Here is a 16,585-nt window from a genome sequence, read left to right on the forward strand (position 1 = left end):
GGTTTGAATACTGTCTTGTATACAGCTAATTTAGTGTTCCGACTAATTTCTTTCTTATTCCATATGAATTTATTCAATTGACTTCCCACCATACCGGCTTTGCTGATTCTATTGTCTATTTCTATATTTAATTTACCATCTTCAGTAAAAATCGTGCCTAAGTAGCTGAAATGTTTTACTTGTTCCACAGGTTCTCCATTCACAACACAGTCGACATTTTCAATGATTCTGCCTATTTTCATTGTCTTTGTCTTTTTATTGCTGACCTTCATACCATATCTATTACAACAGCTATTCAATTTAGTCAGAGAATCTTGCAGACTTGTAGCGGATTTATTTAGAAGTATAACATCATCTGCATAAAGCAAAGAGCTGACATTAACATCTCCAATTTTGATATCATGTTTAATACCACTTTCCTTCATAATGTGATGCATATAGATAATGAATAACAGAGGGGATAATGTACATCCTTGTCTCACACCAGATTTTCTAGATATTCACCAGATATTCTAGAGTTAGATGTGATAAAGGTGACATGAAAACTGGAGAACAAGATATCTTTGAAATATGGAGTAATTACTTCAAAAAATTGCTAAATGAAACAAACAGTGATAACACAGCAGTAAAAAAACACTCAACAGGCATGCAATCAGAATGCATACCCATACTTGAAGTAGAAAAAGCCATCCAAGAGCTGAATTGTGGAAAGGATGGCAGGAATAGATGATATTTGACCAGAAATGATCAAGTATGGATGTATAAAAGTCTTACAGTGACTGCACTGCATAATTCAGAAGGCCTGGACACAGGGATGAATTCCAGATGATCGGAGTAGAGCTCTCATAGTACCCATATATAAAAAGGGAAATAAAACTGAATGTGAGAATTGCAGAGGTATTTCCCTACTGAGTGTTCCTGGTAAGATATATATACAAATATACTTGAGAAACGGTTGAGAAAGATTGTGGAAAAAAAGCTTGGTGAAGAACAAGCTGGATTCAGGCCAAATAGAGGCTGTCAGGAAGAGATCTTCACTTTACGACAAATAGTTGAGAAATCATGGGAATATAACAAAGATCTGTATTTAAGTTTTGTCGATTTGGAAAATGTATATGACAAGGTGCTAAGAGAGAAGCTATTCAATACGCTACACTTACATGGTGTTAATGGGGCATTATATCAAGTAATACTTCGACTTTATTTGAGTAAGTCAGCAGTTAGAATTGAAAGAACTACAGGAAGGTGTTTTAATGTTAAATCTGGTGTCAGACAAGTACGTACATTATCCCCTCTGTTATTCATTATCTATATGGATCACATTATGAAGGAAAGTGGTATTAAACATGATAACAAAATTGGAGGGGTGCTTAAGGGTCAAAGCTGTATAACTGAGAGGAGACCTCCACATAGCCTTTAAAGGAATGCGGAGAACCGACCAGGGCTTCTGATCTAATGTCCAATCCTCACCTTCTCGTGGTGCACCCTGTTGGGTATCTACTTTGATACTGAACGAACGAGGATGGGCTGGCAATTTGGGATTTAGCCGACCAAATTGTATTCTTATTGGTTAAACCAAAATAAAAAAATGATGGTACAACATGACAAAATTTCATGCCGGCTGGGGCGTCGCCCGGTTAAACAAGGCCCCCGTTGTTTTCGTCAGGGAACCAGGGCGAACAGCGAAAAGTCAGCTACTGGAACAAATCTGAAAACAAACCCCAACTCAACATCACCAGAATTAAAGATCGGTACTATCAACGTAAGAAGCCTGAAATGGCAAAGAAATGGAGCTAGCTGAGGAATTAGATAAGTACCAGATCGACATAATAGGGGTGACTGAAACAAAAAAGACCAAAACTGGTGAGATCTTTCTGGGCAATAAATACAAAATGTTATATTCAGGCAATGACAATCAAGGAAAAGAAGGAGTAGCCATAGTATTCAACACAAAATACGAGGCTAATCTTCTTGAATGGCAGTCAGTCTCAAGTAGAGTAATGTGGGCAAATATGAGAATGGGGAACTGGACAATGAGACTTATTTGTGCCTATGGTACCACAGAAGGTTCTACTAAGGTAGAAGTGGAGGAATTTTTTGAGGCTTTAGAAAAAGCAACTGACACAATGAAAAAGGAAAAGTTGATCCTTGTTGGGGATCTAAATAGCAGAGTAGGAAATGATTGTGAGACATACAAAAATATTTTGGGAAAATTTGCAGAAAAGAGCAAAGCTAATAATAATGGCAAATATCTGTTGGATTTCTGCTCAGGACATGGACTGGTTATTACTAACACCATGTTCCAACATAAAAATGTGCACAAATTCACATGGAGAGAAGAGGCTAGGAATAAGAAAAGTCTCATTGACTATGTTATTGTTGATATTGATGTTTTCTCCCTGGTGCAGGACACCAGAGTGTACAGAGGATTTGAAATTGGAAGTGATCACTATTTAGTCTTGAGAAGGATAAAATTGAATTCATATTGAAAAGAATAACATGTAAGAAAGTTTTAAAGCGAATAAAAGTTGAGCAGCTCTCAGAAGTGAACTGTAGACTAAAATACACAAAGTTTATTGAAAAAAAAATGAAAGAGTTTGAGAACAGGAATGAAACCTTGGAGATTCAGTGGCAAGCCTTGAAAAAAGCCCTGATTGATTCAGCTAGAAAGGCACGTGGTGAAGTTGTCTGCAAGGATAGAAAAATTATAACTCCATGGTGGACAAAGGAAGTTAAAGAGGCAGTGAAGGAAAAGAAGAAAGCATATCAAAAGTTCCTGGCAAATAAGTCAGCTTTTACTCTTACAGAATACAGAGACAAATGTAAGAAAGCTAAACAGTGTGTAAAACTAGCTAAACAAACGTCATGGGAGGACTTTGGCAAGAATATAGAAAATAAATATCAAGAAGGTGGCAAAATATTCTGGAGGTTGTTGAAGAAGCTTAGGAATGGAGGAAAGAGTGCTGTAAAAGGAATTAGAGATGATAAAGGTGAAATGAAAACAGGAGAAAAAGATATCCTTGAAGTATGGAGTAATTACTTTGAAAAACTGCTAAATGAAACAAGCAGTGATGACAGCAAAGTGATAAAAAACACTGACCAGGCATGCAGTCAGGAATACATATCCATACTTGAAGTAGAAAAAGCCATCAAAGGCTTGAAATGTGGAAAGGCAGCAGGAGGAGATGATATTCGACCAGAAATGCTGAAGTATGGTGGTATAAGAGTCTTACAGTGGCTGCACTGCATAGTTCAGAAAGCCTGGGCAGAGGGACGAATTCCCGATGATTGGAGTAGAGCTCTCATAGTACCCATATATAAAAAGGGAAATAAAACTGAATGTGAGAATTACAGAGGTATTTCCCTACTGAGCGTTCCTGGCAAGATCTATGCAAGTATACTTGAGAAACGGTTGAGAAGAATTGTGGAAGAAAAGCTTGGTGAAGAACAAGCTGGATTCAGGCCAAATAGAGGCTGTCAGGATCAGATCTTCACTTTACGACAAATAGTCGAGAAAGCATGGGAATATAACAAAGATCTGTATTTAAATTTTGTCGATTTGGAAAAGGCATATGACAAGGTGCAAGAGAGAAGCTATTCAATACGCTGCAGTTATATGGTGTCAATGGGGCATTATATCAAGCAATACTTAGTCTTTATTTGAGTTGTGAGTCAGCAGTTAGAATTGAAGGAAGTACAGGAAGATGGTTTAATGTTAAATCTGGTGTGAGACAAGGATGTACATTATCCCCTCTGTTATTCATTATCTATATGGATCACATTATGAAGGAAAGTGGTATTAAACCTGATATCAAAATTGGAGATGTTAATGTCAGCTCTTTGCTTTATGCAGATGATGTTATACTTCTAAATAAATCCGCTACAAGTCTGCAAGATTCTCTGACTAAATTGAACAGCTGTTGTAATAGATATGGTATGAAGATCAGCAATAAAAAGACAAAGACAATGAAAATAGGCAGAATCATTGAAAATGTCAACTGTATTGCGAATGGAGAACCTGTGGAACAAGTAAAACATTTCAGCTATTTAGGCACGATTTTTACTGAAGATGGTAAATTCAATATAGAAATAGACAACAGAATCAACAAAGCTGGTATGGTAGGAAGTCAATTGAATAAATTCATATGGAATAAGAAAGAAATTAGTCGGAACATTAAATTAGCTGTATACAAGACAGTGTTCAAACCAATTTTAACTTATGGATCTGAGAGCTGGGTCAGAAGTAAAACACTTGACCAAAGACTAGAGACCATAGATATGAGAGTCCTGAGAAAGATTATACGCATGAACAGTGGCATCAATAGCAATATCATATTAAAAACGAGGATATTAGGAAAGAACTTGACATTGTCAGCATCCAGGAATGCGTTAGCAGAGCTAATCTCAGATGGTATGGTCACTTAAATAGAATGCGAGAGGAAAGATTAGCAAAACAAGTGTTCTCTGCCAGGTTAGCAGGAAAACGACCCAGAGGAAGACCAAGATATAGGTGGATTGATACTGTACAAAGTGCCTTAGACGATAGAAATATAAGATCTGATAATGTTGGAGTCTTGACAAGTAACAGACTGATTTGGAGGAAAATTGTAGATAGGAAGTTAGTAATGATGTAATTTTTTCATGTAGTACTGTCATATCCTGTTCACCCCTTGAGGGTACATGGCAGGAATTTGATGATGATGATGATGATCAAAATTGGAGATGTTAATGTCAGCTCTTTGCTTTATGCAGATGATGTTATACTTCTAAATAAATCTGCTACAAGTCTGCAAGATTCTCTGACTAAATTGAATTGCTGTTGGAATAGATATGGTATGAAGGTCAGCAATAACAAGACAAAGACAATGAAAATAGGCAGAAGCATTGAAAATAGCGACTACTTAAACACGATATTTAGTGAAGATGGTAAACTAAATATGGAAATAGACAACAGAATCAACAAAGCTGGTATGGTAGGAAGTCAACGGAATAAATCTATATGGAATAAGAGAGAAATTAGTCATCATCATCAAATTCCTGTCATGTACCCTCAAGGGGTGTACAGGATATGATAGTACTACATGAAAAAAATTACATCATTACTAACTTCCTATCTACAATTTTCTTCCAAATCAGTCTGTTACTTGTCAAGACTCCAACATTATCAGATCTTATATTACTATCGTCTAAGGCACTTTGTACCATATGAATCCACCTATATCTTGGTCTTCCTCTGGGTCGTTTTGCTGCCAACCTGGCTGAGAACACTTGTTTTGCTAATCTTTCCTCACCCATTCTGTTTAGGTGACCATACCACCTGAGATTAGCTCTGCTAACTCATTCCTGGATGCTGACAATGTCAAGTTCTTTCCTAATATTCTCGTTTTTAATATGATATTGCCATTGATGCCATCTGTTCATGCCTCTAATCTTTCTCAGGACTCTCATATCTGCGGTCTCTAGTCTTTGGTCAAGTGTTTTACTTCTGACCCAGCTCTCAGATCCATAAGTTAAGACTAGTTTGAACACTGTCTTGTATATAGGTAATTTAGTGTTCCGACTAATTTCTTTCTTATTCCATATGAATTTATTCAATTGACTTCCCACCATACCAGCCCTGCTGATTCTGTTGTCTATTTCTATATTTAGTTTACCATCTTCAGTAAAAATCGTGCCTAAGTAGCTGAAATGTTTTACTTGTTCCACAGGTTCTCCATTCACAACACAGTTGACATTTTCAATGATTCTGCCTATTTTCATTGTCTTTGTCTTTTTATTGTTGACCTTCATACCATATCTATTACAACAGCTATTCAATTTAGTCAGAGAATCCTGCAGACCTGTAGTGGATTTATTTAGAAGTATAACATCGTCCACATAAAGCAAAGAGCTGACATTAACATCTCCAATTTTGATATCATGTTTAATACCACTTTCCTTCATAATGTGATCCATATAGATAATGAATAACAGAGGGGATAATGTACATCCTTGTCTGACAGCAGATTTAAAATTAAACCATCTTCCTATATTTCCTTCAATTCTAACTGCTGAAGCCAGTGTTCAAACCAATTTTAACTTATGGATCTGAGAGGTGGGTCAGAAGTAAAACACTAGACCAAAGACTGGAGACTGCAGATATAAGTCCTGAGAAAGATTAGGGACATGAACAGACGGCATCAATGGCAATATCATATTAAAAACGAGGATATTAGGAAAGAACTTGACATTGTCAGCATCGAGGAATGCATTAGCGGAGCTAATCTCAGGTGGTATGGTCACTTAAACAGAATGAGCAAGGAAAGATTAGCAAAACACGTGTTATCTACCAGGATGGCAGGAAAAAGACCCAGATGTAGTCGGATTGATAAGGTAAAAAGTACCTTAGAAGATAGAAATATAAGATCTGGTAATGTTGGAGTCTTGACAAGTAACAGACTGATTTGGAGGAAAATTGTAGACAGGAAGTTAGTAATGATGTAAATTTTTCATGTAGTATTATCATATCCTGTAGACCCTTTGAGGGTACATGGCAGGAGTTTGATGATGATGGTATTAAAAATTCTCTGAACACACTGCGAAGTTACTGCAGTTAGAAGGAAATTCTCCAGGAAATGTGTTTTTTATAAAAAAAAAATAGAATTCTAAAAAAATTATTTTATGCTACAAGTACTACCTTCTTAACCTGGCAAAACAATGGCACCAAGCCTCAGAAGTCTATCAGCCCTTAGCATTTGATGTAGGAATGATGCAGATAGCTGAGTAGTTTTCTGTTTTGGGGTATTAGTAGCAGAGAAAAATGTTACAGAATTCTTCCATCACAGTTCATGTTTGTGAAATACACTGCTCAAAACAATTAGAGATATTTTGGTTTTCTTGTAAATTATAAAGTTATAAAAATAATTTACAAATATAACACATTTATTTTATTCATCATCATCAAATTCCTGCCATGTACCCTCAAGGGGTGTACAGGATATGATAGTACTACATGAAAAATTTACATCATTACTAACTTATTATCTACAATTTTCCTCTAAATCAGTCTGTTACTTGTGAAGACTCCAACATTATCAGATCTTATACTTACATCATCTAAGGCACTTTGTACCGTATCAATCCACCTATATCTTGGTCTTCCTCCTGCCAACCTGGCAGAGAACACTTGTGTTGCTAATCTTTCCTTGCCCATTCTGTTTAAGTGACCATACCACTTGAGATTAGCTCTGCTAACGCATTCTTGGATGCTGACAATGTCAAGTTCTTTCCTAATATCCTCGTTTTTAATATGATATTGCCATTGATGCCATCTGTTCACGCCTATAATCTTTCTCAGGATTCTCATATCTGTGGTCTCTACTCTTTGGTCAAGTGTTTTACTTCTGACCCAGCTCTCAGATCCATAAGTTAAAACTGGTTTGAACACTGTCTTGTATACAGCTAATTTAGTGTTCCGACTAATTTCTCTCTTATTCCATATGAATTTATTCAATTGACTTCCCACCATACCAGCTTTGCTGATTCTGTTGTCTATTTCTATATTTAATTTACCATCTTCACTAAAAATCATGCCTAAATAGCTGATATGTTTTACTTGTTCCACAGGTTCTCCATTCACAACACAGTCAACATTTTCAATGATTCTGCCTATTTTCATTGTCTTTGTCTTTTTATTGCTGACCTTCATAACATATCTATTACAACAGCTATTCAATTTAGTCAGAGAATCTTGCAGACTTGTAGCAGATTTATTTAGAAGTATAACATCGTCTGCATAAAGCAAAGAGCTGACATTAACATCTCCAATTTTGATATCATGTTTAATACCACTTTCCTTCATAATGTGATGCATATAGATAATGAATAACAGAGGGGATAATATACATCCTTGTCTCACACCAGATTTAACATTACACCATATTCCTGTACTTCCTTCAATTCTAACTGCTGACTTACAACTTAATTAAAGACTAAGTATTGCTTGATATAATGCCCCATTGACATCATATAACTGTAGCGTGTTGAATAGCTTCTCTATTATCACCTTGTCATATGCCTTTTCCAGATCTACAAAACTTAAATAGAGATCTTTGTTATATTCCCATGATTTCTCAACTATCTGTCGTAAAGTGAAAATCTGATCCTGACAGCCTCTATTTGGACTGAATCCAGCTTCTCTTCCACAATCCTTCTCAACTGTTTCTCAAGTCGACTTGTATATATCTTACCATGAACACTCAGTAATGAAATGCCTCTAATTCTCACCTTCAGTTTTATTTCCCTTTTTACATATGGGTACTATGAGAGCTCTACTCCAATCATCTGGAATTCCTCTGTTCAGGCCTTCAGAACTATGCATTGCATCTATTGTAAGACTTTTATACCTCCATACTTGAGCATTTCTGTTCGAATATCATCTACTCCTGCTGCATTTTCACATTTCAGGCTTTTGATGGCTTTTTCTTACTTGAAGTAATGATATGTATTCCTGACTGTATGCATATTCAGTGTTTTTTTTACTAGTGTCATCACTGCTTGTTTCATTTAGCAATTTTTCGAAGTAATTATCCATACATATGGAATATACATATTTGATCTTATCATAAATTTCCTGATATATACCCTCAAGGGGAGTTTAGGCTACGATGGCAACGCTACATGATTAAGTTGGTAGGAGATTATTAATAATCTCCTACCAACAATTTTCCTCCAAATTAGTCTATTACTTGTCAACTCCAATATTGTCATATCCTAGTCGCTTAAGGGTCACAGCTAAATAACTAGGAAGAGACCACACTTCCTTTAAGGAATGCAGAGAAATGACTGGACCTTCTGACCTAATGTCCAATCCTCACCTTCACATGGTGAACTCTGTTAGTAGGTATCCACTGGTACCGAATGAACGAGGATGGGCTGGCAATTTGGGACTTAGCCAACCAAACTGTACTCTCTATTGGCACAAACCATAAATATGATGCTGCAACATGATGAGATATCTGCTGTTATTAATGCACAAAATTTCTCTTAATTTAACAGTAATAGCAGAAACAAATCAAACTAAACTAAACTTACTTTCTCTTTTGATGAAACATCATTAACTTTGGCAACTTCATCTACTTCCATAGTTTCTTCTGCAGTGACTTCTGGTTTTTCATTATCAACAACAGGTGACCCTTCCTTTTCTTCTTTAACTTCTGGCTGGCTGTTTCCTTCTGCAGTACTTGTAGTTGTCACCGGAACTGTAGTATCTACTTTAGTCTCTGTCAAAGTAACTAATGGGATTGGAGAAAAAAACTTGATATAAAACTGACATATGGTAAAAAATTCTGAAGAGCAGACTGAATAACAGACTTCTAAGATATGGGATTTCACCTAATATTTAAAACAAAGCAATTTCTATTTTACTATATAATCACTAATGGATCTCAATGATGTACAATTAAACAGTGTGCTGTATACAAAGTTTTTTTTTTTTTTTGTTCATGTGAAGATTACATCAGTCAAATTGGAAAAAGTTTCTGAAATCTGTAAGAAAAGAACACCCAAGGCAACGCGAATACAAAAGCAAAAATGTAAATCAATTGAATGAAAATAGAAATGTATAGTTTAACTCATGAGCATTATTAATCTTAATAATCCAAGAAAGTTTTATGTAGTCCCATAAAGTTTTCTGACCAAAAAATCTACTTATATAAATTATAAAGTTCTGGCTGACCATATCAAAATAATTTATCATTCTTAACTAAAGCAACACTGTATATCATAAAACCCAATAAGAGCAAAAAAGCCATTAGTCAGGTATATTATTACTATAACAAAAGCGTAAAAATTATATCATGAAATATAAAGCAAGCTAAAAAAAATTTCAAAGGCAACAGAATCTAGTTTTTTGTGTATATGGTTTTAGGCTCAATTTTTTGCAGGTAATAAACTACTATTAAGTGCTGCAAAATTCAGCTGTATCAAATTTTTATCAGGATTATCAGATGTTTTGTTTTTTCTCAGTTGCATAAGAGGACACTGCTGGCACCAAAAAAAAAAGAAAAAAAAATGATTTGTGAGGGGGTCAAACATTTATTCTTTTCTGAATTATGCCGATATGACATAAGATGAGGAGACTTTCACATCATCTATAGAGAATACAAAGAGGCAGCAAGCAGACTTGGGTGCTATAATAAATGAGTACAGTTGGCAACCTAGAATTCAGAACAAAACTGTATTCTGTAGTGTGTGAAACTAAATATATATTATGATGGCAGAACTATATTGGCTGAGGATTGACAGTTATGTAAGGCATTTGTTGTTTCCATGAGAAACAGATGAGATCCTAGTAAAGATTAAGTATAATATGATTTATTCAAATAATAGGTCTGGTGAAAAAGAGAACTAATAACAGTATATTTAACATTAATCTGAAGAATAAATATGGGCAAATTTCAAAAATAAGAACTTGGCTTCATTAATTCTACTAGGAAAGCAGTATGTAGTAAAATTAGCAAAAATGGCATCTGAAGAAATGGATGTGTGTGGGGGGGGGGATTCTTGTTATGGAGCAGGTATGCTGAAATTTCATTATTGTTAATAATGATTACATTATTGTTAATAGTGATGATGTTAAGACTAGTTAGGTATCTCAGCATGCAGGAGGTTTGAAACAGGAAGTGACTACCACTTCCTGTTTCAAAGACAAAAACTTAGCTTCATATACAGCCTACTCTGAAAGAGCCTGCAGCACTTGCAAAAGTGGTACGTCTGACTTTGAAAGGGCCAGATAAAGAAAACTTAAAACTTGTGCAGTTGGCAGTCGCATTTTCTTATCCAAAGTTGTTGAGCACAATTTCTGTCTGTCTGTGCTCCCACCTATATATCACTGAGATGGCAGTAATGTAACATTAAAGATGATATTCTGGAATCATTTTTCTCATACAACTCTTGAACAGATGACCAAGATCAATCACCTTCCACTTTATCTGGAAGAACACTGCATCATGTGCCTCCTATAGCCTTCCACCAGAAAAGTTACAAGAAGAATCCTGAACAACCTGGATACCATTTTTGGTTTGAATGGTATCCCACCAACTGTGCTCAAGACAACAGTCTTGAACTAATGCCTGTCTTTTATCCTATCTACACTATATTATACTCAGCTGACATCCATCCCATAAACTAGTAGCAAGTCCATTATACAGTAGATTCAGAGAGAAGGAGGCTACTATCAAGCTTTAACCTACTGCTTTCACATCAATGCTGTATCAAGTAATGAAGAAAGTCATTTGGGATAATCTTCAACACCCAGAAACTGACCCATAACTGCCTATTGGGTTTCATTTTTATTTTTTCACCAATATGGATTCTGCAACCAAAATTCATAGCAGATCGACTTGCTCACCCATCTCTGGACACACTATGGTAACATTTGGAGAAACTTATGCTGTTCACTAGACATTTCCAAGGAATTTATTGATATTGAGAACTTCCGTATGTTGAGGCTTAAGTGCTGTGAGGACATCATGCTGGATTTTTAATGGAATATTTATAGCAATAGGATAGGATTAAAACTAATTTTAATACTTCCAATAGACTCTTCAGGGATTACAAATAATTAAATAGTCACTCTTGTAACACGTGCACTCAAATACAACACAATACTAAGTGAAACACATGGGATCTCTAATATGTTTCCCAAATTTGGGAAGTTTTGTGCAACTGTATTTATTTCAATTTGGTTGATTTCTGAGTGCCACCGCAGATTCTAAAAACAGACTCTTTTTTGAATTTTCTGTGGTGGAGTATAGTGGTTTTTTTTTTCCCAGGAGATCTGGAAAAAAACTACTATACTGTGGGTTGCATTTAAAACATGGACTGCAAGGCCAGATTGACGATAGTCGTGATTACAGACATACGATTTGTGTTCTAAATGGATGGTTACTGATCTACCTGTCTGCCTGAAGTAAGCCAGCTTGCAGGAACAGGGTACTCTATATACTCCAGGGACTGAGAGAGGAAGAAGCTGATCTTTGGTAGAATGGATAAGTGTAGCAAGTTTATGGTGGGGCTTAAATGCTGTGTGGAGATTGTACTTTTTTTTTTAAGGACCTGGCTATTTTTTCTGATGTGCCACAAATGTAGGGTATGGTGATGGCATTTCTGAAATCCTCCGGAAGAGATGGCCAGGAAGTGGGAAGGAACTAAAACAAAACCTGTTCCTCCCCCAATTTAGCCTTGCAGACCATGTTGTGGATACACCGGATCTCCTGGAAAAAAAACCCATCATGCTCCACCACAGTAAATTCAAAAAAGAAAGAAAGACAGTTTTCAGAATGTGCAGCGGCACTCAGAAATCAACCAAATTTAAGTAAATACGGTTGCCCAAAACTTCCCAAAATTTGGGAAACAGTAATTATCAGAGATCCCACTTTACATCCTAGGCCATCTACAAATGCTTATTGGGGTCGCACCACCTAGATAGGAGTCACCCACGTGTTTCACTTAGCATTGTGTTGTATTTGACATGTACTTCTCAGTAAACTTCCATCTTATGGCTTGCTTCCTTCCTTTGTAATTAGATTGCCAGTCTTCTCTCAGGTCATTCACAACATGTAATGATAGATGGATGTTTTCTCTTCATATTTTCCATCTAATGTAGGATTCCACAGTACTGTTATTTCACCTACAATCTTCCTCATAAATTACCTTCTCTCACTGACCTAAAATACTATTCACAGTTTTGATAATGATAGCATTCTACAATCCTCCTACTCATATGACAAACTTTGCAGTGTTTTATAAATCTCTATTCTTCAATGAGTATGACAACTCAGTGCTTTCGAAACAATTTTCGTTTTGTCACCAAAAACCTTAGCTCCTTACCTTTGATAATGCTTTGCTTAAGAGTTAAGACTAGTTCTTAACTCTTGGACTGATACTGCTGACCTTTCCTAATACAGCCACATCACTTTTATAGCATCCTTTCTTCAATCGAGAGATTACCTTTTATCAAAATGTATCCAGCTTTAATTAACTTTCTGTAAATAACAAATTACCCAACCTAGGAATTCTGCTCTCACATTTCTAGTGGTGACCTCTCTAAAAATTCTTGATATTGTTCAGAAGAGGGCAGGGCAGTTTGGCTAATTGATGACCACCCTGCCTCTCACAGGCAGGGTGTCTCTTTCAAATCTGCTCCAACAACTTCCACTCAGTCATACTTCCATCTTCTTTCTGTTGGATGAAGCATTTTTTTTTCTCTTCATATATATCACTGGATGATTGTCTCTATCCATTTATCACTTTTAATTCACAGAGCCTATTTCCATTTTAATTTTAAATTTTCTCTCCCTATATCCAACACATTCATTTTTTTCCCCTCTAATACCTCATTCTTTTTTAAAAGCATTGTTTCATCCATTCTGCATTTAGAATATCCTCATTTTGTCCAGTACCTGCTTATTAGCCCAATGACTTGTATATAAAAAATGAGATGACACCCTGGTTGAAAGGTTTGGCTCAATTTTCAGGTTTTATTTTATTACACAAGAAATATTCCTCCAAGAAATACACAAGGGGTGCTTAAGGGTCAAAGCTGTATAACTGAGAGGAGACCTCCACATAGCCTTTAACGGAATGCGGAGAACCAACCAGGGCTTCTGATCTAATGTCCAATCCTCACCTTCTCGTGGTGCACCCTGTTGGGTATCTACTTGGATACTGAACGAACGAGGATGGGCTGGCAATTTGGGATTTAGCCGGCCAAATTGTATTCTTATTGGTTAAACCAAAATAAAAAATGATGGTACAACATGACATAATTTCATGCCGGCTGGGGCGTCGCCCGGTTAAACAAGGTCCCAGTTGTTTTCGCCAGGGAACCAGGGCGAACAGCGAAAAGTCAGCTACTGGAACAAATCTGAAAAGAAACCCCAACTCAACATCACCAGAGTTAAAGATCAGTACTATCAACATAAGAAGCCTGAATGACAAAGAAATGGAGCAAGCTGAGGAATTAGATAAGTACCAGATTGACATAATAGGGGTGACTGAAACAAAAAAGACCAAAACTGGTGAGATCTTTCTGAGCAATAAATACAAAATGTTATATTCAGGCAATGACAATCAAGGAAAAGAAGGAGTAGCCATAGTATTCAACACAAAATACGAGGCTAATCTTCTTGAATCAGTCAGTCTCAAGTAGAGTAATGTGGGCAAATATGAGAATGGGGAACTGGACAATGAGACTTATTTGTGCCTATGGTCCCACAGAAGGTTCTAAGGTAGAAGTGGAGGAATTTTTTGACGCTCTAGAAAAAGCAACTGACACAATGAAAAAGGAAAAGTTGGTCCTTGTTAGGGATCTAAATAGCAGAGTAGGAAATGATTGTGAGACATACAAAAATATTTTGGGAAAATTTGGAGAAAAGAGCAAAGCTAATAATAATGGCCAATATCTGTTGTATTTCTGCTCAGGACATGGACTGGTTATTACTAATACCATGTTCCAACATAAAAATGTGCACAAATTCACATGGAGAGAAGAGGCCTAGGAATAAGAAAAGTCTCATTGACGATGTTATTGTTGATAGTGATGTTTTCTCCCTGGTGCAGGACACCAGAGTGTACAGAGGATTTGAAATTGGAAGTGATCACTATTTAGTCTTGAGCAGGATAAAATTGAATTTAATATTGAAAAGAATAACATATAAGAAAGTTTTAAAGCGAATAAAAGTTGAGCAGCTGTCAGATGTGAACTGTAGACTAAAATACACAAAGATTATTGAAGAAAAAATGAAAGAGTTAGAGAACAGGAATCAAACCTTGGAGATTCAGTGGCAAACTCTGAAGAAAACATTGATTGATTCTGCCAGAGAGGCATGTGGTGAGGTTGTCTGTAAGGATAAAAAAATCAGAACTCCCTGGTGGACACAGGAAGTTAAAGAGGCAGTGAAGGAAAAGAAGAAAGCATATCAAAAGTTCCTGGCAAATAAGTCAGCTTGTGCTCTTAGAGAATATAGAGACAAATGCAAGAATGCTAAACACTGTGTAAAACTAGCTAAACAAAAGTCATGGGAGGACTTTGGCAAGAATATAGAAAATAAATATCAAGAAGGTGGCAAAATATTCTGGAGGTTGTTGAAGAAGCTTAAGAATGGAGGAAAGAGTGCTGTAAAAGGAATTAGAGATGATAAAGGTGACATGAAAACGGGAGAAAAAGATATCCTTGAAGTATGGACTAATTACTTTGAAAAACTGCTAAATGAAACAAGCAGTGATGACAGCACACTGGTAAAAAACACTGACCAGGCATGCAGTCAGGAATACATATCCATACTTGAAGTAGAAAAAGCCATCAAAGGCTTGAAATGTGGAAAGGCGCAGGAGGAGATGATATTCGACCAGAAATGCTGAAGTATGGTGGTATAAGAGTCTTACAGTGGCTGCACTGCATAGTTCAGAAAGCCTGGACAGAGGGACGAATTCCCAATGATTGGAGTACAGCTCTCATAGTACCCATATATAAAAAGGGAAATAAAACTGCATGTGAGAATTACAGAGGTATTTCCCTAATGAGTGTCCCTGGCAAGATCTATGCAAGTATACTTGAGAAACAGTTGAGAAGAAATGTGGAAGAAAAGCTTTGTGAAGAACAAGCTGGATTCAGGCCAATTAGAGGCTGTCAGGATCAGATCTTCACTTTACGACAAATAGTCGAGAAAGCATGGGAATATAACAAAGATCTGTATTTAAGTTTTGTCGATTTGGAAAAGGCATATGACAAGGTGCCAAGAGAGAAGTTATTCAATAACCTACAGTTATATGGTGTCAATGGGGCATTATATCAAGCAATACTTAGTCTTTATTTGAGTTGTAAGTCAGCAGTTAGAATTGAAGGAAGTACAGGAAGATGGTTTAATGTTAAATCTGGTGTGAGACAAGGATGTACATTATCCCCTCTGTTATTCATTATCTATATGGATCACATTATGAAGGAAAGTGGTATTAAACATGATATCAAAATTGGAGATGTTAATGTCAGCTCTTTGCTTTATGCATACAATGTTATACTTCTAAATAAATCTGCTACAAGTCTGCAAGATTCTCTGACTAAATTGAATAGCTGTTGTAATAGATATGGTATGAAGGTCAGCAATAAAAAGACAAAGACAATGAAAATAGGCAGAATCATTGAAAATGTCGACTGTGTTGTGAATGGAGAACCTGTGGAACAAGTAAAACATTTCAGCTATTTAGGCACGATTTTTACTGAAGATGGTAAATTAAATATAGAAATAGACAACAAAATCAGCAAAGCTGGTATGGTGGGAAGTCAATTGAATAAATTCATATGGAATAAGAGAGAAATTAGTCAGAACACTAAATTAGCTGTATACAAGACAGTGTTCAAACCAGTTTTAACTTATGGATCTGAGAGCTGGGTCAGAAGTAAAACACTTGACCAAAGACTAGAGAACGCAGATATGAGAGTCCTGAGAAAGATTATAGGCATGAACAGATGGCATCAATAGCAATATCATATTAAAAATGAGGATATTAGGAAAGAACTTGACATTGTCAGCATCCAGGAATGCGT

General features: G+C 36.2%; 1 protein-coding gene across 4 annotated transcripts in view; it reads right to left on the minus strand.

Moving 5' to 3' along the window:
- Positions 1-16,585, minus strand: part of LOC150092440 (transcription elongation regulator 1-like) — a 291,251-nt gene that overhangs the window by 163,059 nt on the left and 111,607 nt on the right. For all 4 annotated transcript variants that reach the window (XM_090415019.1, XM_090415020.1, XM_090415021.1 and 1 more), the window contains one exon: positions 9,073-9,272. In XM_090415019.1, the coding sequence (XP_090271145.1) occupies positions 9,073-9,272 (200 nt within the window). The remainder of the gene's footprint in view (positions 1-9,072; positions 9,273-16,585) is intronic.

Source organism: Typopeltis vanoorti, chromosome 26 (genome assembly GCF_054136105.1).
Source record: "Typopeltis vanoorti isolate ZY-2024b chromosome 26, IOZ_Tvanoo_1.0, whole genome shotgun sequence".
In the NCBI taxonomy this organism is placed as follows: Eukaryota; Metazoa; Arthropoda; class Arachnida; order Uropygi; family Thelyphonidae; genus Typopeltis; species Typopeltis vanoorti.